The sequence below is a fragment of the Nannospalax galili genome, unplaced genomic scaffold, assembly GCF_000622305.1.
Source record: "Nannospalax galili isolate Female #2095 unplaced genomic scaffold, S.galili_v1.0 scaffold180, whole genome shotgun sequence".
NCBI classification, from domain to species: Eukaryota; Metazoa; Chordata; class Mammalia; order Rodentia; family Spalacidae; genus Nannospalax; species Nannospalax galili.
In genome coordinates, this window is record NW_008348199.1 from 2,902,776 (window position 1) to 2,924,152 (window position 21,377).

At 48.6% G+C, this 21,377-nt stretch overlaps 2 protein-coding genes across 6 annotated transcripts in view; one reads left to right on the forward strand and one right to left on the reverse strand.

Moving 5' to 3' along the window:
• Positions 1-6,777: 6,777 nt before the first annotated feature.
• Positions 6,778-7,618, reverse strand: LOC103743509 (predicted GPI-anchored protein 58). The gene is made up of 2 exons (XM_008844836.1): positions 7,517-7,618; positions 6,778-7,428 (listed from the first exon to the last, which is right to left on the reverse strand). The coding sequence occupies exons 1-2, from the start codon at positions 7,616-7,618 to the stop codon at positions 6,778-6,780; spliced, it is 753 nt and encodes a 250-aa protein (XP_008843058.1).
• Pacsin2 (protein kinase C and casein kinase substrate in neurons 2) overlaps positions 6,884-21,377 on the forward strand; it is a 119,238-nt gene continuing 104,744 nt past the window's right edge. For 4 of the 5 annotated variants that reach the window (XM_008844748.3, XM_017801035.2, XM_029569115.1 and 1 more), the window contains exon 1: positions 6,884-7,033. The gene's annotated coding sequence lies outside the window, so the exon portion shown is untranslated. Of the gene's footprint in view, positions 7,039-21,377 lie in introns of all 5 variants that reach the window. The other variant, XM_029569114.1, reaches the window with a different exon arrangement.

The window sequence follows — 21,377 nt, forward strand, 5'->3', positions numbered from 1 at the left end:
CCTCAAATGCCTTCCAGATCCTCTTATCTCTGAGGACCTGCTCAAACCTCTCCTCCCAGGCCTTGCTGTGCCCTGGCTCAGGCCCATCTCCAACCGTGCTCGCTGCCTCTCTGCTCCCTTTCTTCCTCCTCCTCCTCCTCCTTCTTTTTGAGGCAGGTTTCATGTATCCCAGGCTGGCTTCAAACTTGATATATAGTAAAGGATGACCTTGCTTCTTGCCTTACCTCAAATGCTGGAATTACAGGACTGTGCCACCAGGCCCCATCAGCTGAACCACACCCCTAGCCCCCCCCTTAAAAAATATATATATAGTGTGTGTATGTGTGTGGGTGTTCATGCATGTTCGTGTGTACGTGAAGACCCAGATGTGCCTTAATGTGTGTGGAAGTCAAAGGACAACCTTGGATGTTGGTCCTTCCCTTCCACCTTGTCTGAGACAGGTGCTGTTTGTTGTTCGATCTAAATACATACGCCACGTGGAAGGACTTACACTTGGTGCTCACGACACCAAGCTAGCTAGCCTGAGTTTCTAGGGATTCTCCTGTCTCCGCCTCCCATCATGCCATAAGACCACTAGAATTACAGGTGCATGCTACCTTGCCTGGCTTTTATGTGGGTTCTGGGGATTTGAATTCACATTCTCAGGCTTGTGGGGCAAGTGCTTTTCTCCACTGAGCCATCCCCTCAGGGCCTACTGGCTTCTGCCCTGATGGGGGAAATGAGAGAGAGGAGGCCAAAGGCCTTGGACTTGGCGTGGAGTGGACCTTCGCCACTCACTGCCCCCAGGGGGTTATTTGGGGTGGAATGTGGGTGCTGGTGGGTCCCAGTTTGGGTGGAGGCTTCTGCAGGGAGATGAGGTGAAGGTAGGAGAGGAATCTGGGAGGGACAGAGGGGTGTAGGCAGTCTGGAGGAGGGGAGATGGGTGACCTCTCTGTAGAAGACTGAAAGTGGGTGGCGCTGGCTGAGCCAGAACGCCAGCTCCATCCACTCTTGGGATGCACAACTTCTTCCCTGCGCTGCAGAGTGGGGGGGGGGTGCGGGGCGGAGAGTCGGGAGCCTCAGCTGTTCGCTCTGCCCCTGCACAGCCCTGGAGGTGGCTCCGAGGTGCAGGTTCGTTTCGTGGGCTGGTATCCAGCCCTGGTAGAGCGAGTCTTCACTGCACGCTGGACACCACCATAGGCGCTTTCCATACATGCAGCACTGCACTCAACAGCCACCCTGAGAAGAGGGACTGGGCTGACCTCATTATCCTGATTAAAGAGGGCACGGAGGCTGAGAAATGACAGACTTGCCCAAAGTCTCCTGGCTTACAAGATGGGTGATGGACAAGGCTTTCAAATTCATCTTTGTCCAGGAATGATAGGAGGGAGGGATGTTAGCTAAGTGCACAGGCATGGGTTTATGGCACGACTGGTCTGTGTCTGCGTCTGTCTCTGTGTCTCTGTCTCTGTCTCTCTGTCTCTGTCTCTCTGTCTCTGTCTCTCTCTCTCTGTCTCTCTCTCTCTCTCTCTCTCTCTCTCTCTCTCTCTCTCTCTCTCTCTCTCTCTCTCTCTCTCTCTCTCTCTCTCTCCCCTTTCCCCATCTGTTCTCCTCCCCTCTAATCCCCTGACTCTGTGTTTTAATAAAGCACTTGACTAACACCTGCCTCCCATCCCAGCCCATGCAAAAGGTATCAGTGCTCATTCTAGACTATTTTGGAGACTGAAAAGTAGGTAAGAGCGATCAATCACTCCCCTTTCCTCTGTTGCTATGGTGGTGAGGAAAAGTTACCTGGAGCTGCCCTGACAGTACTACAACCTCAACCTGGGTGGTTTTATGCAATAGGTCTTTACTCTTTTACAGGTTTGGAGGTTTAAAATCAAAGGGCTGGCAAGGACATTTAATCCGGAGCTACACAGGAGGAGGAGGGCGACCTGCCAACAGAAATTCCGTTCTGAATCCAAAGTGTCATTTTACGACTGGCTAGCTCTGGATTGGATGGGCTAAAGGGCACCCATGAGGAATGTCAGGAGAAGACTGTTCCAGAGAGATTTAAAAAATACTTTAAAAATTTAATACGGGGTCTCATGTAGCTCAAGCTGGTCTCAACCTTGCTATATAGTAAAGGTTGATCTTGATCTTGAATTCTTTTTTAAAAAAAACATTTTATTGCTGGGTATCGTGGCGCACGTCTTTAATCCCAGCACTCGGGAGGCAGAGGCAGGTGGATCTCTGTGAGATCAAGGCCAGCCTGGTCTACGTAGTGAGTTCCAGGACAGCTGGGGCTACAGGTAGACTCTATCTCAAAAAGACTAAAAAAAAAAAAAAACCATTTTATTTATTATTTAATTTTTCTGTGTATTGCCTGCATGTAAGTGCACCGATGCCATGCAATACCCATGGAGGTCAGAAGAGGGCACTGGATTCCCCTGGAACTGGAGTTACAGACAGCTGTTAGCCACCATGTGGATGCAGGGAATTGAACCTAGGTCCTCTGCAAGAGCAGCCAGTGCTCTTAACTGTGGAACCATCTCTCTAGCCCCTTGAATCCTTTTTTGTTAATAATAATTTTATCGATTCATTGAGAATTTCATTATATATGTATATGATGTTTGTTTTATATATATGTATATGTGTGTGTGTGTGTGTTTTGTTTTGTTTTTTTGAGAAATAGGGTCCTCCTGTAGCCCCAGCTGGCCTGGAACTCTGTGTGTAAGCCAGGCTGGCCTCTGTCACAAAGATCCACATGCCTCTGCCTCCTGAGTACTAGAATTAAAGGCGCAGATCACCACACCTGGCATACAATGTATTTTGATCATTATTCAAACCTCCTCTTCAACCAGGCATGGTGGCACACGCCTTTGATCCCAGCACTCGGGAGGCAGCGGCAGGTGGATCTCTGTGAGTTTAAGTTCAGCCTGGTCTACATAGCAAGTTCCAGGCGAGTTGGGGCTACAGGGAGACCCTGTCTCAGAAAGACAAAAACAAAACCTCCTCTTCCATCATTTCACAGAACTCCCCCACCTCTCCACCCTCCTGCTTTCTGTCCTTACTGTTTATTTTTTAAGCTCTATGGAGTCCAATCAGAGGACCTTGAATTCTTGATCCTCCTTCCTCTACCTTCCAAGTACTAGGATTACAGCATGCACTGGCACGGTTGGCTACTGTGTTTGGAGGTAGGGTCTGGCTGTGTATTCAGCATGGCCCTGAACCCTTGATCCTCCTGTTCCACCTTGAAGCACTGAGGTTACAGGTATGCACCACCATGGCCAGCTCCTCACATAATTAACATTTTATCATTTGTCAGGTAAAGTCCAGGTCTTCACAGGTTGTTTCCGGACATTCACTTCTATAGTGTTGGTCCTTGGTTCGATTTGGTACAAATAGTTACACTGTATTTAAACCCTCCAAATGAGTTTTCCATTTACAAGCTAGAGTATCTCTGAAGGGGTCAGAGGTATAAAAACCAATTGAGAAGTGGGGGTCCGGTGGAGTACACCTGTGAACCCATATAATCTCAGCTCTTGGCAAATGAAGGAAGGAAGATTAGTAATCCAAGGTTGTCCCTGGCTACACATCGAGTTCCAGGCCAGTTTGAGCTACCTGAAGCATAGTTTTATTGTAGTTTTTTGTTTGTTTTTTAGAAGAGGGTGGTTGGGATGAGGTTGCTCAGCTGGTAAAGGTGCTTACTGTCAAACCTGATGACCTGAGTTCAAAACCCCAAGACCCACATAGTCGGGGGAGAGAACTACCTCCTGCATGTCATCATCTCTCCTCCCCAGGTGCACCATGGCAAGTGCATATGTTCACGTGCATCATGTACACAATAAACAGATTAAATGTTAAAGCAAAATAATAAAATAATAAGAGTAATAGTAAAAACAGGGGCTGGCAAGATGGTTCAGTGCTTACTGTCAAGTCTGGTGATCTGAGTTCAATCCTCAGGACTCACATGGTAGAAGGAGAGCATCTACTTCTGTGGGTTGTCCTCTGACCTTTACACTCATACTGTGCATGCCTGCACCACCCCCACCAAATGGATAAATAAATAGAAAAACAAGAGCAGCGGGACTGTGTGCAGATGGAGCGATCCTGACTCAGGGAGTCCTGGCCATGCCCCCTTGGGGAAGCCCTGCTCATAGGCCATTCCTGTGGCACGTGTGAGTGGAGGGGTGTGTGTGGAGTGTGGAGTGTCGTACCTGCTGGTACAATTATGCGAGAGCCTACGTGTACAGGCCAAGGAACAGAACAGGGAAGCAAGCAAGGGTTGGGTGACGGCCTCCTGATCAGTGACGCATTCACAAGGAATCCAGATCTTTCTGCACACTTGCAGGGGTGTGTTTCATTCCTAGGTAGCTCCAGGAATGTGTTCATTCCTGTTGCCCTAACAGTTAACCCTTTGGTGTTTACAAAATGTTAACAGTTTGTATGTTTTGTGGTGCTAGCGATAGATGGACCCCAGGACCTTGTGCATGTTAGGTGAGCACTGAGCCACATCTCCAGCCCCCAGTCCCAAATGTGTGTGTGTGTGTGTGTGGTGTGTATGTGTGTGCATGTGTCTATGTGAGTGCCCTTGTCTTTGTTTACAAGTATGGAGGCCACAGGTTCACCGTGATGTTTTTTTTTTTTTTTTTTTTTTTGGTATTTTTGAGACAGGGTCTCCCTGCAGCCCCAACTGTCCTAGAACTCACTATGTAGACCAGGCTGGCCTTGAACTCACATAGATCTGCCTGCCTCTGCATCCCGAGTGCTGGGACTAAAGACGTGTGGCCACCATGCCCAGCTGTTTTTTTTTTAACCTTTAAAAAATTTTATTATTTTAATTTTATGTGTATGTGTGTATTGCCTGCATGTAGGTAAGTGCATCTGTGTCGTGCAATGCCCATGGAGGACAGAAGAGGCTGTTGGATCCTCTGGGATTGGAGTTATGGACAGTTGTTAGCTGCCATATGGGTGTTGGGATTCGAACCCAGGTCTATCTGCAAGAACAACTAGTGTTCTTAACTGCTGAGCCATCTCTCTAGCCCCTGCTTTTATTTTTTTGACACAAGAGCTCACTATGTAGCTGTGGCAAGCCTGGAACTCACTATGTAGACCAGATTGGCCTCAATCTGGCTAAGATTCACCTGCCTCTGCCTCCTGAGTGCTAGGATTAAAAGCGTGCACCACCATGTCCAGCTTACAGGCCTTTTTTTTTTTTTTTTTTTTTTTTTGAGACAGGGTATCTCAGTGAAACTGGGGTTTGCCCCTTTGGCTTGACAAGCTGGTCCCCAGGATCTTCCTGATTCTGCACTCCCAGCACTGGAATTACAGGCACATGCCGTCACACCTGCTCTTTCATGTGGTTTCTAGGAATCCCAACTCAGGTTCACATGTGTGTACCACAAACACTTTACCCACTGAGCCATCTCTCTGGCTGCCAATTCCAATTGAAAAATAAAGGTTGAAACAAGTGTGGTGGTTCATGCTAAATTTTAATTACAGCACTCAAGAGGCAGAGGCAAGCAGATCTAAATTTGAGGCCAGCCTGGTCTACACAGAGAGTTTCAGGTCAGACAGGACTTTACAGTGAGACCCTGTCTCAAAATAGTTAAATAAATAAACAACTTTTACAAACTGTGTAGCAATCTCAGGACATGTTCAGCACCCTCAGTGCCAGGCCCTGTCCTGAGAACACTGTAGGTTTGAACTCATTAGCCCTCAGTTCCCCTAGTGCCAGGTGTCTGTCTCTTAAAAGTTGCGAAATCTGGGACCCAAAGAAGGGAAGGACCTTGCCATGTGGAACAGCCCCTCCACTGAGCTGCCCTCCCCACCCATCTCTCCTTCTCTGTGTGCCTAAGATGCTCCAGTCAGGAGGAAAGCTCTCTTCCTGCAGGGCAGTGCTGCTTTCTGTCATCTTGGGACATCTTGTAGCTCTCTTCAACACTGTTCCACCCACCCCCACCTTGACTTTGCAGGTTCATCCAGAACAGGAGAAAATCCAGGTCCCCTGAGCCCTGTCCCCTCTTCTGCTTATTCTAAACATTGAAATAAATTATTGACATTTAAAAAAAATTCTTGAAAGGGGCTGGAGAGATGGCTCAGGGGTTAAGAGCACTGGCTTCTCTTGCAGAAGACCTGGGTTTGATTCCCAGCACCCACATGGTTGCTAACAACCCTTGGTAACTCCAGTTCCAGGGGCTCCAACGCCCTCTTCTGACCTTCATGGGCATTGCACCACATGGATGCACTTGCATACATGCAGGCAATACACTCATACACATAAAATTAAAATAATAGGCGCCGGGCGGTGGCGCACGCCTGTAGTCAGACCCTCACGTGGGCACTCTGGGGCAGAGCTTGGAAAAGTGCTTATAACAGGCTCAGTGTTAGCCAGTTTGACTCACACAGTTCCCCCTTTTCTAATGCCCTTTAAGACAAGGCTACTGTGTGAGAACGTTTCCGAGCACTGCACGGTGCCTGGCCTGCCACTCGCACACTTTGGCGCACACACTACTTTCTGCTGTTAAACAAATCCGGCTCAAGCGGAATACATTCTTTGTGCCCTCTAGAGGAAAATTTTTGGAAGTCCACTTTGTGTGAACTTCCGGGCAGGCACGGCGCTGCCCTGCCGCGCTTCCACCCCTGGATGCTGGCAAAGCCGCCTGACTCCGGCCGGGGTGGTCGGTGCGCGGACCTCCGCCACAGGCGGCTCCTGGAGAGTGACCTCCTCTGGCCTCCCAGGACTAAGGAGGCGCTCCTCCTTTGATTGACAGGGGAAGCCGCAAATGCTCGCCCGAGGTAGTCGCCTTGCGCGCGCTAGGGGGCGTGCCACCTAGCTGCTGGTCTGGCCCAATCCGCGGCGTCCAAGGGGCTGAGGGGCGGGGCCTCGTGCCCGGCAGCCAATCGGGCGAGCCCAGCGGGCGCGGCGGGGGCGGTGCGGTCGCGGCTGGCGGCAGAAGCTGCCCAGGCAGGGCAGGGCAGGACCGAGCAGAGCGGCCGAAGCCAGGCTGGGGTCCTGGGTTCTAGTCGCAGCCGGGGCGGGAGTCGCAGCGGAGCAGCCGGCGCGGCCGAGGTGAGGTGCGCCACGACGGTTGGGGCGCGAGGTTCGGGTTGTCGGCCCGGCCCGTCCCAGTCAGGCCGCCGCGTCGGGGCCGAGCCCGCGGGGCCGCGCCTCTCGAAACTTCTAGTCCCCGCGCGAGGGGCCGCGCGTGGGCTCGTGGAGTTGCGGGGCAGGCATGGGAGCCGGGGAATCCAGAGGTGGAGGCGGCGGATCGGGGCTCGAGGGCTGCTGCCGGGGGAGCAGAGGACTAGCGGACCCGGGGAGCTGGGGGTGCAAGGAGACCTGGAGTGAGCCGGGGGACCAGGAGGGAGCAGGGAAGCTGGGGATGCGGGGGGAGCAGGGGAACTGGGAGCGCAGGGGGACCAGGGGGCACTGAAGGTGCATGGGGTGCTGGGACCGCTGAGGTGCTGCGGGGAGCAGGAGGAGCTGAGGGGAGCTGGGGGTGCTTAGGGACATTGGGGGAACGGGGGCGGGAGCAGGGGGCACGAGGAGTACCGAGGGCACGAGGAGTACCGAGGCGTGGCTAACGAGCCCGAGAGTGGCCTGGGGGGCGGCCTGAGCAGGCGGGACCCATGCGGATGCACTTATTTGGGGCATTTTGCTGACAGGCAGCCCTCCATTTCCTTCCTCCCGCCTTCCCTGCCCTCTGAGAAGGAGAGGAGCTGAGCACTTGTGAACCTGACCCGGGAGGGAGGACCAGGGGAGGCCGGGATGTTTGTCCTTTTGACTTTCAGACTCCTAGAATTCGAACGGGAACTCCCTCCTTCGGGGCTGAAGCTTCGTTCCTCCCCGAGGTCCCGGACGGCTGCCGAAATGCAGCAAGTGATTCATTGGCTTGCGGCTCCCTCTGAACGGTCCACTTTGTGTTCCAAGGACTGGAAGGGGGAGCAGGGTGTGCTCTGGTTTGGGGGGAGGCCTCAGGGCTTTACTTCCAGGTAGACACGCCCCAGGGATGCCGGGGTTCTGGTTGCCTGCTAGAGGGAAGGTGGCCCTTCTCGCCTTCATTCCTTCTACCGGCCACCTGGGGTTTTTGCGGTGAAGGTGAGTAGCTGAGTCTCCAGGGCTACTCATTATGCTGTTTACCAAACACCCCTTGTCTGTTCTGATGGAAATCTAGAGACCAGCTCAAAGAATTTAATTCAGTGCACACCTCCCCCCCTCCCCGCAGGTATTTCAGTAGGCTGAAGTTGTTTTCACCCCCTTGGGATTGTCAGCTTGTAGCCCAGGGCGGAGGGACTGAGCAGGTGGTTGTGTTAAGAGCTCACTGTCCTGTTCCAGCCCCCAGCACTCTTATTCCATTGGATTCACAGGCCTCTCAGGAGAATGAATGGGAGCCAGTACACTAGTGGAAAACTTTGATCTGTGCTCAGACACTTAGCTGTAAGTGTTGGTAGTTTCCTTGGTGAGGTTGTTCTGCTTGAGCTATGAGGCCACCACGTGAGAAACGTCTGTGATGTGCTTTTTTTTTCCACCATAGTCTGGAGGCTGTGAAGAAACCTGACCATTAGGCTGGTGGATATTTATTACTTGGGAAAGTAACAACACAGGAGTAGATGAATGATTAGATCGTTCTCTTTGTGCTGTTCATTTTTTTTTTTTTTCTTGAGAATAACAGCTCATTTAAATAGAAATGGTATTCCTAGTTCATACTGTTTTGGGAACTAGAACTTTGTTACTTTTGAGCATAATCTAAAAGCGTGTGTATGGAAGAGGCAATACCTAGGCATCCATCATGGCCCGCTGCAGAGAGTGAAGATTGCCTTTCCTCTGGTCCTGGGTGCCAGGCCAGATTCTGATGGCCAGGCATTTCTGAGGTGGGAGCAGAGGGCATTTGCCTTTAGTCTTTTGATTCTTCTCTCTGACTTGACAGTCCATGCTGACTGGGGTAAGGCCAGACAGATTCTTAGGCTTCCTGCCTCTGAAGGGGTCATCAGTTGATCATCCTAGGATGTTAATGGAATATCATAATCGCAGTAAAATTAATAGCTGCCCTGGCGCCTTGTGTGGTAGCACTGAGTGCTTTCTGGCCAGCCTCACTGAACCTCCCAGCTGACTCTGGCCTGCCTTATCTGATGTGTGCTTGTACTTGGCTTCCTGGAGGTCATGCTTTAGGTTATGCAGGTAATTGTCATGCTCACTGGACTGATAGTGCCTCCTTGGTTTTTTCCAGTTGTTTGGAACTGCAGCTGCATATCTGAGGGCAGCCAGGGAGGCAAGGCTTAGTTACCAAGTCAATTTGCATCCTGCAGGTTGAAGTCCTTCCTTCAGGGCCTCTGCTGTAATCCTCCTCATACCTGAAAGTCTACCTGAAAACATTGTCCAAGTGGACCTGAACCTGGTCCTGAGGATTCTCAGTGCTGGCCCTTGGTATGGCTGTTTTGGGAGTTCCTTTGGTTTTAGCATTCAGATTTATGGTGCTATCTGTTGACTAGTGACCATCTTAAAGGAATGGGCCTCCCAGGAGGTCTAGCACCTGCGTGCAAGCTGTGAGCACATCTGTAGCCTCAGTTGCTGGCTTGGAGGGAGGGCCGGGGTGGAGATAGGTGGATCCCAGGAGCTTGTTGGCTAGTCAACCTAGCCAAATTGAGCTCTGGTTTCAGTGAGGTTTGTCTCAGAAAATAAGGTGGGCAAGTGATCAAGGAAGACACCTGGCCTACACACACACACACACACACACACACACACATATATTACATACATACAAAGAATAGTTCTCCCACTGGGCACTTGCCTATTATTCTACACTTTGGGAGACTGAGGCAGGGGACTCGCCTCTTGGGCTGCATAGTGAGATGCTGTCTCAATAAACAAAGAATAGTTCTCCAAATATTTGAACAGAGACATTTTTAGCATTGGTGCAATTCCTTTTTTAATATATATATATTTTAAGTTTTTATTTCATGTGTAGGAGTGTATTGCCTGCATGTATGTGAGTGTACCCGTGTCATGCAATGCCGCAGAGGTCAGAAGAGGGCTTCGGATTCCCCTGGAACTGGAGTTAAGGAGGGTTCGCAGCTGCCATGTGGGTGCTGGGAATCGAACCCAGGTCCTCTGCCAGAGCAGTCAGTGCTCTTAACCACTGAGCCATCTCTCCAGCCCCATCATTGGTGCAATTTCATTGGTAACTGTTAGAGAGATAATGGTCAAGTGAGAGTACAAGTTTCAGTGTTTTGTTTTGTTTTTTTTTTAGATAGGGTCTCCTTGTAGCCCCAGCTGGCCTGGCTTGGCCTAGCACTTGCTGTATAGACCAGGCTGGCCTGGATCTCACAGAGATTCACCTGCCCCTGCCTCCCAAGTGCTGGGATCAAAGGTATGCACCCCCACACCCAGCTCCCTATCCAGCTTTTATGTGTTTTTTTTTTACCCTTCCCACAGTACAGGATGTCAGAGTAGGAGACAGATGAAGACCAGGAGCCCCGGGTTCTGTCCAGCCTTTCCTCCACTAACCCTGAGGCTAGCATACTATAGATCTTAGGGTCTCAGTTTTCAGATCTGTGAAATAAAGGCTTAGAAGTTCCTAGTCTTTGAAATTCTGGCAACAGCTGTGAACCACTACCCAGGATGTGGATTACTTAGGAGCCAGGATCCAGGTTAAGAACTGGTTCATCTTTTCCTAAGCTGTTTCTCATAGTGTGGTGTAGTGGTGAGCACATCCCTTCCTAAACTGTCTCTCACCTCAGATACTCTGTAATCTTTTTTTCTCTGTCATTGTTGAGCTGATAATAACGGAGATTGTATTTATAGAGGACACACATTCCGAAGTATTTTCACCTCATTATTTTGTTCTCAAAACATTGAGTGATACGGGTCGTGATACAGAAGTGGCGTGAGGGCAGCCATTGCTGTGTAGGCTCCCACGGCTAGATGCCCATCCTGGATTGGCCTCCTGGATACCAGCATGGGGTTTTTCCATTAGGCTTTGCTTCTTTGGTGGTGGTTGCTGTGAGTTATGTTTGGCAGTGTAAATATTCCAGAATGTCACTTTTGAAGAAACTATCTGTTCATCCACTGAAAGACTGTTTTTCTGTTGGAATTTGGACCCCGAACACCTTCCTGTCTGACTGTGAAAGGCTTACTTATTTTGTTTTTGGTGGGTTTTTCTTCTTGCAATGTTTTTTTTAGAGAGGAAAATTTGTAGACTGGGGCTATTTTAAGCAGATTTATTTAATATTTATTGATTAAAGAATATATTTAAATGATTACTTTTCAGTTGCTTAGTACTTGAGAAAGCTGTGAAGTAAATAAATGTTAAGTGAAAATTCCAAATCGTAGACTCAACCTGTTGAAATATGCCCTCACTGGGGCACCTTTCCCTGCAGCCTGAGGCCCCTCCCTGGGCTACGAGCCCTTGGGTGGTTGAAAGTTGGATATGGGTTGTATTGGTGACCATGAATGCCTAACAGTGGTTTCTTGGGGCCTTTGGCCAGATCCCTAACACTTTATGGATTGAATTTGCCAGTTTATTAGTAGCATAGAGAATCTAAGCTATATAAAGAGCAAATGTACATGAAGGGATGTGATGCAGAGCACACGGAGGTTACAGGCTTATTTCTAATGAAGCTAATTATCCTGGTCAGATGTTTCAACCACGCAGGCATTGGGTAGCCCTCCAGTGTGGCCTGTGCTGGAGGAGTTCCCCGCACTGCAGTGTTAACCCCGACGCCTTTTCGGAGGCAGACAATAACAGTCTACTTTTTTTGTTTTTTGAGACAGGGTCTCATTTTCTAGCACTGATTGTCCTGGAACTCACTGTGTAGACCAGGCTGGTGTCAAAGTTGTAGAGATCTACCTGTCTCTGTGTCTAGAGTGCTGGTGCTACCACACTTGGGCTCACTTTTGTGGCATGGGGCAGGAAAGTTGGGAAAGGACAGACTGGACACATGCAGCTCCCTGATGTGGAACAAGAAGCTGTGCTTAGTCCCCCAGTGAAGGACTTACCTCGAAGAGAAAACTGGTGGAGGTTCGTGGCAAACAGTGAATTCTGAACATTAAGCAAGAGGGAATTATTCAAATGAGATGCCTGGACTGGAGAGATGGCACAACCTTTAAAGTCTTAAGACTTTGACCAAAAACGTCAAAGTAGATGCCTGGTGGGGAAGTGCGGCTGTCCTGTCAGAAAGACCTGTTATGGCACGTGAGCACAGACTGCTGCCATTAAGCAGCAGTGACCAGAACGAGGACCCACCACACACCTGCCTCACTAGCTCTGCCAGTATTCACAAGTACTTACTCTGACCAGGAAACTGGCACCATCCATCAGTCCTTTCTGTCCAATGGCTTCTTGTCTGTTCAAATATTGGTGGGGGCAGGGTTGGTGGCAGGGAGCTGGGGAGCTCCATTAAGCTGCTGCTCGAAGTGTTGGAGTTTTGTTTTCTTTTTATTTATTGATTTTGTATGTGTGTCTGTGTGTGGGTATGTGCAGGTGTGTGCAGAGTACCGGTAGAAGAGGATGTTTGATCCCCTGGAGCTGTAGTTACAAGTAGTTGTGAACCTCCTGATATGGGTGCTGGGAACCCACTTTGGTCCTTTGGAAGAGCACCACATGTTCTTAACTGCTAGACCATCTCTCCAACCTCTTGTTTTATTTTTATGTTTTTGTGTGTGCTTGAGTATAGCCATACACTTGTGGGGGTTCAAGGACAGCACTCAGGAATCTCTTCTCTCCTTTTGGAATCTGGGCTCAAACTCAGGATGTCAGGCCTGCACACCAGCACCTCTACCTGCTGAGCCATCTTACCAGCCCTGATCTTATGTTTTGAGACAGTGTAGCCTGACTGACCTTGAATTCGCAATCTTTCTACCTCAGTAATCTGAGTGTTTAGATTATAGGAATTTTATATAACATCACTCCCTGGGCTGAGGGCATTTGGAGTATATCTCAGTTGCTTGGTGCATCTATGGATAAGGAAGAATGGGCAAGGTGGATTGACAGGAGCAGGAGGGGCCATGGCAGAGCTCCAAAGTCATCAAGAATGTGGGTGCAGGTGGTATGTGTGAGAAGGGCTGGTGGGCGTGGAGGGAGGGAAAGCGAGGGGGCCATCTTTCAGTTGTGACCTCCTTGTTGGCCAGGGTCAGGGACCTGGACCTTCCTTTGGAGGATGGAATCAGTGGGGAACCCTTTCAGGAGTAAGCAGAGCAGGATTGTCTTGGCGGAAGGAAGAGATCCATTGAGAAGTCAGTAGAGGAGTGATTCTGGTTGCTGCTTTTCATAAAGGTCTGTGTTCCCTGAAGCAATTCCTTGGAAGTAGTTGGCTTAATTCTGCAAGAAGAGGGCTTCCAGGGTAGTGCGTCCTCCTGTGTCTGTTCTGTTGGGGGCCATGCAGTAGCTTCCTGCGTTCTGTTTTCATTTTGGTAGGGCTTATTCTCCCAAGTCTACATGGTTAGTGTGCTGGATAGCTTTAGTGTCAACTTGACACGCCTGGGTTCAGGGATCCTCAATTGGGGAATTGCCATCATTGGACTGGCCTGTGGCCATGTCTGTGGGGCATTTTCTTGATTGTTGAGTGATGTGGGAGGGCCCAGCCCACTGTGGGTAGTGCCACCCCTGGGCAGGTGGGCCTGTGTTGGATAAGAAAGCAGTCTGAGCAGGGGCCAGGGGAGAAAGCCAGTAAGCAGCATTCCTCCATGGCCTGTGCTCCAGCTCCTGATTCCAGGTTCCTGCCCTGAGTTCCTACCTTGGGCTCCCTGATGAGTCTGGGAGATGCAAGACAAACCCTTTCCTCCCCAAGTTGGTAGTGGTCAGTGTTTTATCACAGCAATAGAGAAACAAACTAGGACAGTTAGTTCCTGCAGAAAAAAAGGTTATGTTGCATCAAGGAACCAGAAGCCTGAAACTTGGATTTGGTGTCAGACAGCCCTGGGTATAGGGCCAGTTCTGCCCAGGGTTACGTAGTGTTCTTTGGTAAAGTGCGTCAGTATTTCTGAGACTGCTGTCTTATAGGGGCTGCTGTAACAAGGCACCATGGAGTGTGGTGGGTACTGTGAAGCGGTGGACCCCTAGAGCCAGCATAGGCTCAGTCCACAGCAATTTAGTAATTTTGGTGTCACTTAAAGTGATAACTAGGTGAATTTGTGAATTAAGCAAAATATGTCACTAAGTGCTCATCTTGAATTTATTTTATCTAGTCTTCTCTTTCCCAAACGTATTACTCTTCCTTCAGCCAGAGTAGTGTGTTAGGACTTCATTGGTGATTTGGGGTCATGGGGATGCTGTCTGGGGTCACTGATATGGTGAGGCCTCAGGCCCTCTGTGGACCCTGGCAGGGCATATGTCCTCCCTGCCCCACCTAACTCCACTCCACTTTGACTCTTTGAACCACAGTTTTGTCTGTTTCTGTCCCTTCTGTCAGGGTGAGGCTGAGGATGGCTGCATCCTGCTGGGTTTGATGGCAGCCCTGCTGTGTGGAGACCTTGCCTCCGCTTGATGATTCTGTGCTTGAGTTGAACGTGACGGTTCTACAAAGCCTGAGGCTGCAGTGGAGTATTGCTGGGACTCACTTGGAAGGGAGTGTATGTGACAGTGATGAGTACCCACATGGTGACGAAAAAGGACTTGGAAAAGACAAACAGCTGGGTGTACATGGGTCCGTGTGGAAAATAGTTATATGCAGCAACAATCGTTCAAGCCATAGAGTTATGGAGCATTTCTCCTTGTTTTCCAAACTGTACCCTTGCCCTTTACTTTTAGAATTAATACTTAAGTCATAATTGACTTCCTAATTAATTTATATAAACAGAACTTGACAAATAGATATTTGCAGTTTTCCATGAACTTTCCAAAGCCTTCATTTTGTTTTCATACCAGCCTTGTTGATTGTTGGTCTTCGTGGTTCAGAAGAGAAAAAGAGGTAGAATTGGAGGGGTCCATGGCTTTTGCAAGGCCATTTATCCAGACCCCACAGGGAGGCAAGTCACAGGGCCTCCACCTGGACCTGCAGGGAATCTTTAGTATAGAATCAACTGTGACTAGTGTTTTGAAGTTGCCTGTTGAATTAAATGAAATTTTATTCTAAAATTATGCCCAAATTGTAGTTTGAACATTTTCATACTTCAAACTGTTTGTATTTCATTATACTGAATTATGTTGTCTTGGACTGAGTGTGCCAGGATTGTTGGATTGTGGTCAGGCGTTCTTCCCACACAGACCTCCAAGCCCACTATTAGTGGGTTTTCTAGATGACTGATTTGCTGAAGCTGGCCTGCCTGGGCGGGCGCCTTTTAGCTTGGATGTGACGATGTTTTTAATTAAGCACTTGTGACCTCTGTACCAGCAAATACATCATCAGATAAGGAGGCTGGGCATGTGCCACAGGAAAAATTGGCATGGCTGGTGGCAGAACCAGTGGTGATGGGGTACACTGTGTTCTGGGGTTTTCTGAGAGACCATCTAAGTTTGTCATTCCTGCCTGTTGAATTCTTGAAACCAGATAATGTCAGCTCCTCTTTACTCACAAGTAAACAAGCTTGGAGAGATTAACGACCTTCAGGGCTTGCTGTCAGAGTTGTCCTTTTTTACCCTGCTCCTTGACTAATAGATTCAGAGGCACTTGCCCTCAGTCATGAAAATGATCTTTAAAAGTTAGCTCTTGGGGTCGGGCGTGGTCACACCTGTAGTCCCAGCACTTGGGAGGCAGAGGCAGGCTGATCTCTGAGTTCAAGGCCAGCCTGGTCTACATAGTGAGTTAGTTCCAGGCCAGCTGGGGCTACAGGGAGATCCTGTTTCAAAAAGACCAAAAAAAAAAAAAGTTAGTTATTGGAGGCTGGAGAGATGGGTCAGTGGTTAAAAGCACTGGTTGCTCTTGCAGGAGACCTGGGTTTGGTTCCCAGCACCCACATAGCAGCTTATAATGGTCCCTGGCCCCAGTTCCAGGGGTTCCATACATGCAGGCAAAACAGTGGTACACATAAAATAAAAATAAACCTTTAAAAGTTAATCTTGGGGTTGGGAATTTAGCTCAGTTGGTAGAGCACCTGCCTAGCAAGTACAAGGCTCTGGGTTCAGTCCTCAGCTCCAAAAAAAAAAAAAAGACGAAATAAAAGTTAATCTTTCTTTCTTACCTTTGAGGAACATAGATTTGGGGCAAATTGTTTTTTTGTTTAATGCAGGACCTATACTTGCAACTAACCCAGTTAAGGTATCTGAAAGTTTACACTAATTTACGAAGCACGGAGATGATAAAGATAGTAGAGGGAGCTGCCACAGGCTGCTGGGCTTGTGTGTCAGAGACTAGGCCGTCCACATGCTCACTCTTGGAGTGGGTGGAAGAGAAAGGTTTGCAGACTCCAGAGGCTCTGGTGGGTGCTGTTGCCCACCTTCCACACCTGCATTCTGAAAGGTGCCATGTGCTGTTAAGAAGAGGGGAGTGGGGGGGGGAAGAACTTGCCAGTCTGTGGAGTGTTTGGTCTACACTCTGTGAGACCCTGATGGTTTTATCTTGTTACATTGTGGTATCAAGTGAGGATCATCTGGGCAGAGAGTTAGAGCAGATGGGTTTTGTTAGTTTGGCTTTGATTTGTAGAGGTCTCATTATGTAGCCCAGGCTTACCTCAGACTCTGATCATGCTTCCTTAGCTTCCCAGATGCTGGGATTGAGCTGTGACGACGCCACACAGGCTCATTTGCTGGTTTTTATGCTTATGCTCATTGCCAATTTTGTGCCACATGACTTAAAATTTTGAAAAATATTTTATTTATTATTTTTATTTTATGTGTATGAGTGTATTGCCTGTATGTAGGTAAGTGCACCCGTGTTGTGCAGTGCCCATGGAGGACAGAAGAGGCCGTCGGATCCCCTGGACCTGGATTTTCAGACAGTTGTTAGCTGCCATGTGGGTCCTGGGATTTGAACCCAGGTCTTCTGCAAGAACAACCAGTGTTCTTAACCACTGAGCCATCTCTCTAGCCCTGACTTTAAAGTTTTAAAAATGACATTTTAAAATTTACTCTAAGCCGGGCGTGGTGGTGCATGCCTGTAGTCCCAGCACTTGGGAAACAGAGGCAGGTGAATCTCTTGTGAGTTCCAGGCCCGCTGGTGCTACAGGGAGACCCCATTTCAAAAAGACCAAAAAAAAAGAATTTACTGTGCTGTGTGACTTTGTGTCCTGTGGTGTGCTGTGGAGGTGGAATTGTTACTCTACCATGTGGGGATTGAACTCAGATTGTCAGGCTTGGCAGCAAGTGCCTTCACTCACTAAGCCATCTAGATGGTTCATGACTTTTTTTTTTTTTTTTTTTTGACAAGGTCTCATGGCTGGTCTCAAACTCACTGTGTAACCAAGGGCAGCTTTGAGTGCTTGATCCTCCTGCCTCCCACCTCCCATGTGCTAGGATTATGGGCATGTGCCACCATGCCTGATCTAAAGTGTCCTTGTTGAATATTTCTGTTGATTTTTTTCTTTGTGGTTTGGGGATCAAACTTGGGCCTCATACTAGGCACACGTCCTGCCAACTGAACTCCATCCCAGCCACTTAAAAGATTTCTAGTGTTTAGGGGCTGGAGCGATGACTCAGCCATTAAGAGCACTGGTTGCTCTTGCAGAGGACCCAAGTTCAGTTCCCAGCACCCACATGGTAGCTAACAACCGTCCATAACTCCAGTTCTAGGGACTCTGATGTCCTTTTCTGGCCTGTGTGGGCATTGCATGCACATGGTGTACTTAATGCGTGCAGACAAAGCCCTCATACACATATACACGTAAAAATTAAAAGATTTTCAGTGTTTGCATTATCTTGTTGATGTATGGGATTGAACCATTCCCTTGTGCTGGGTATTTTAGGTTATTTCTACTGTTTTTTTCCCCTAATTAGATGAATTTACAATTAGTTTACAATTTCATTTTTCTTTTTTGAAATCTATGTAATTAGTTCTTCAAGGTAAATTTCCAGGAATAGGAATCTTTTTTTAAAATATTTTATTTTTATTTTATGTGTATGAGTATATTGCCTGAATGTATGTGAGTGCACCTGGGTTGTGCAATGCCACGGAGGTCAGAAGAGGGCTTTGGATTCCCCTGGAACTGGAGTTAAGGATGGTTTGTAGCGCCATATGGGTGCTGGGAATCGAACCCGGATCCTCTGCAAGAGCAGTCAGTGCTCTTAACCGCTCTTAACCTTGACTTACAGGCTGTGAACACTTAGAATGTTTTGAAACCTGTTTGACTTTTTGCAAGTCTATTTTCTTAGTATTTTTAGGAGACAAAATTTGGGCATTCTTTCTCTTTAAGGTATCTTGGCCTTTAGAACTTAAAAGTATCTGAGATAAGAAACGTGCAGGAGGGTTTCCTGAATGAGTCACGTTTCCTTCCTAAGTTCTGGAAGAAGCAGGAGGTTGTTAGTCTTGGGGCGCAGGTAGTGGCTCAGTGGTCAAACTTATGCTTCGCATGAACAGACCCCTGGGTTCAATTCCCAGCACCAAAAGGAGGAAGTCCCTGCTACCCTCTGCTTTGCTGCTAGTGACAAAGATCCTGTTTTTCCCCCCCAAGATCTTAGATATGGTTGTCTTCCTTCCTGCAGCCAGTTGTCAGGCTGTGTTGAACCACAGGAGTTGATTGAGCTTGTTCTGGTTTGCTTTTCTACATTTGCAGTGTGTGTGCCAGGAAGATGGCTTCACCTAGTATGTTCAGAATGCATACCTTGGGGTCACGTGATCCCGTGGACTTTGCCTCTGTGGCTCTCACAGGACAAGCACCTCTGCTGGAGGACTAGAGTGCTGGTGCTTGTTCTTGTTTTCCTCGTGTTTACCCCTCGTTCCTTCTTTGCAGAGGTCCACTGCCGCAGTCCTGTGTCTCGTACATCTTTCACTGTCCTGTGGGAGGTGGGCAGGGTCCTGTTTTCCTGGTAGCTCATTTCCAGGGTTTGCAAAGGACCAAGGTATTTGATGCACGTGTGTGTGTGTCACATGTGTGCGTGTGTGCGTGCATGCGTGCGTGCGTGTGTGTGTGTTACACCACGGATAGATAGGATGGGGTTCCTGGTAGGGTAGGACTTCATGACTGGGCCAGCCCACCTCTACTTTACCTGTGGTTCTCTTCCTTGAACAGTTGCTCTCCCTCTCCATATGTACCCCTCCTTGAGAGGCTGTTTCCTTTTTAGTTATCTGGCCTCACCAAGGGCAAAACTCAACATTCTTAGTTCCTCTTATAAGAAAAGCCTTCACAGCAGGACCGGAGCAGAGAACGCTACTCCATTCTGAGGTAGGAATAAGAGGAAACGGTCACCACAGAAGCATAAGAAGCGTTTTGTTTCCTTCCACAAGCGGGTTCTCCGTGCCAGCACTCCAGGGCTAACCGACTGTGTTGGCTCTGCTGAGCACTGGGAGCTTCCTGCTTCCCTTCCCCACCCCTCTTTATTCTATCAACAAGACCAAATGTTAGAGTCATGCTTGACTCTGTGCTTGGCAGCCTGCATTTTTATCATAAGTGTGGAAATTGTACTTTGCCCTGCTTTCTACAGATGCCTACACATGGCTAGGTTGCTGCTGTTGCCTTGGCAACCAGCTGAGCTCTGCTTGCATGTGGCAAAGGCTCTGGAAGGGGGCTGGGTGGGAGCTTCTCCTAACTGGATGGTTGGTGCTCGACCCCAGTGGTGCTCCCCGTGCTGTCCCTAGGATTCTGTTTTATTTCCCTGAGAACTCCCTGGTCAGCTTGGCAGGGCAGTGTGGCCTTAGGACAGGGCTGACCACCATCTTCAAGCAGCTCCTGATTCAGGATTTATTCTGGGCTGGGCCAGGGTCTTCTGCTGTCCCATGAAGCTTTTTTCTGTTTCTCACACCCGGGCTAATTGCTGGGTCTGTTCACAGAAACAGGACTTTCTAGAGGGCCAGAAGGGTAGTCAATGGGAAAAATAAGTTATATCATAAGAACATGTGTTCTTTTGTGAAGACTGAGTGAAATGCCTGTGGAGACCAGAAGAGGGCATTGGATCCCCTGGAAATGGAGTTATGGATGGTAGTTAGCCTCCATGTGGGTGCTGGGAACTGAACTCAGGTCTTCTGCAAGAGCAACCAGTGCTCTAACTGCTGAGCCATCTCTCCAGTCCTGTTTTTTAGGTTTTGTTTTTCAAGACAGGATCTTTCTATGTAGCCCTAATTGGCCTGGAACTTGCTATGTAGACCAGGCTGGCCTGGATCTCACAGTGATCTGATTTCCTCTGCTGCCCAAGTGCTGGGATTATAGATGTGGGCCACCACACCCAGCACTTACATTTCTTTTTGCACTTATTTGTGTGTGTGTGGGGAAGGTGAGTGTGCCACAGTACACATGTAGAGATCAGAGGCTAAACTTTGGGGAGCTGGTTTTCTGCTTCACCATGTGGGATTGGACTCAGGTCATCAAGCTTGGCAGCAAGTGCTTTTATTTGCTGAGTCCTTTCTCCGGCCCTGTTTTGTGTTAATATGGTTTTTATTTCCTTTTGAGTCTCTTCCTTCTTGTTCTTAAGTGTAGCTCTGAAGTTGCCTCAACAAACGTCAGCAGTGCCGGCACCATGAGCTGGACCAGTCCTGTTCTCTGCTGTCAGAAATTCTGTCTTCACTATGACCACTGCATCAAGGAGGGAAATGTGAAACTTTTCATTTTTGTTTTTTGTTTTTTTTGAGACAGGGTCTTCCTGTAGCCCTAGTTGGTCTGGAACTCACTAGGTAGATCAGGCTGGCCTTGATCTCACAGAGATTTGTCTGCCTCTGCCTTCAGAGTTGGGATTAAAGGCATGCGGCACCATGCCCAGTTGAAACATGTTTTAAGCCTCTGTATTGTAAACTTTCTCAGCACTTGATGGTGCAGGCGCCCTTGTTTACTGTTTGCAGAGTTTCATAATCGCTTCCTTTGTCCCTAATATGTACCTGTGAACAGCGTTTGGACTGCATATAATTGAGGTCTTGGCTGAGGAGCTCTCTATGCATACTGGTTTTTTTATGGGATGTTTTCTTATTATGACTTAAGGCACTATTCACTGGGCAAAGTAACCTCCTGAAAGGTACTCTAAAAATGTCCTTTCCTGGGTTCTTCTGCAAGAACAACCAGTGTTCTTAACTGCTGAGCCATCTCTTCAGCACCACATGGCAGCTAACAACTGTCTGTAACTCCAGTCCTCGGGGATCTGACAGCCTCTTCTGATCTCCGACGGCATTGTACGACATGGGTGCACTTACCTGCATGCAGGCAATACACATGTACGTATAAAATAAAAATAATAAAATTTTAAAAAAATGTCAGCTGGGTGTGGTGGCACATGCCTTTAATCCCAGCACTTGGGAGGCAGAGGCAGAGGCAGGGGGATCTTGGTGAGTTCAAGGCCAGCCTGGTCTACATAGTGAGTTCCAGGACAGCTGGGGCTACAGGGAGACCCTGTCTCAAAAAGTCA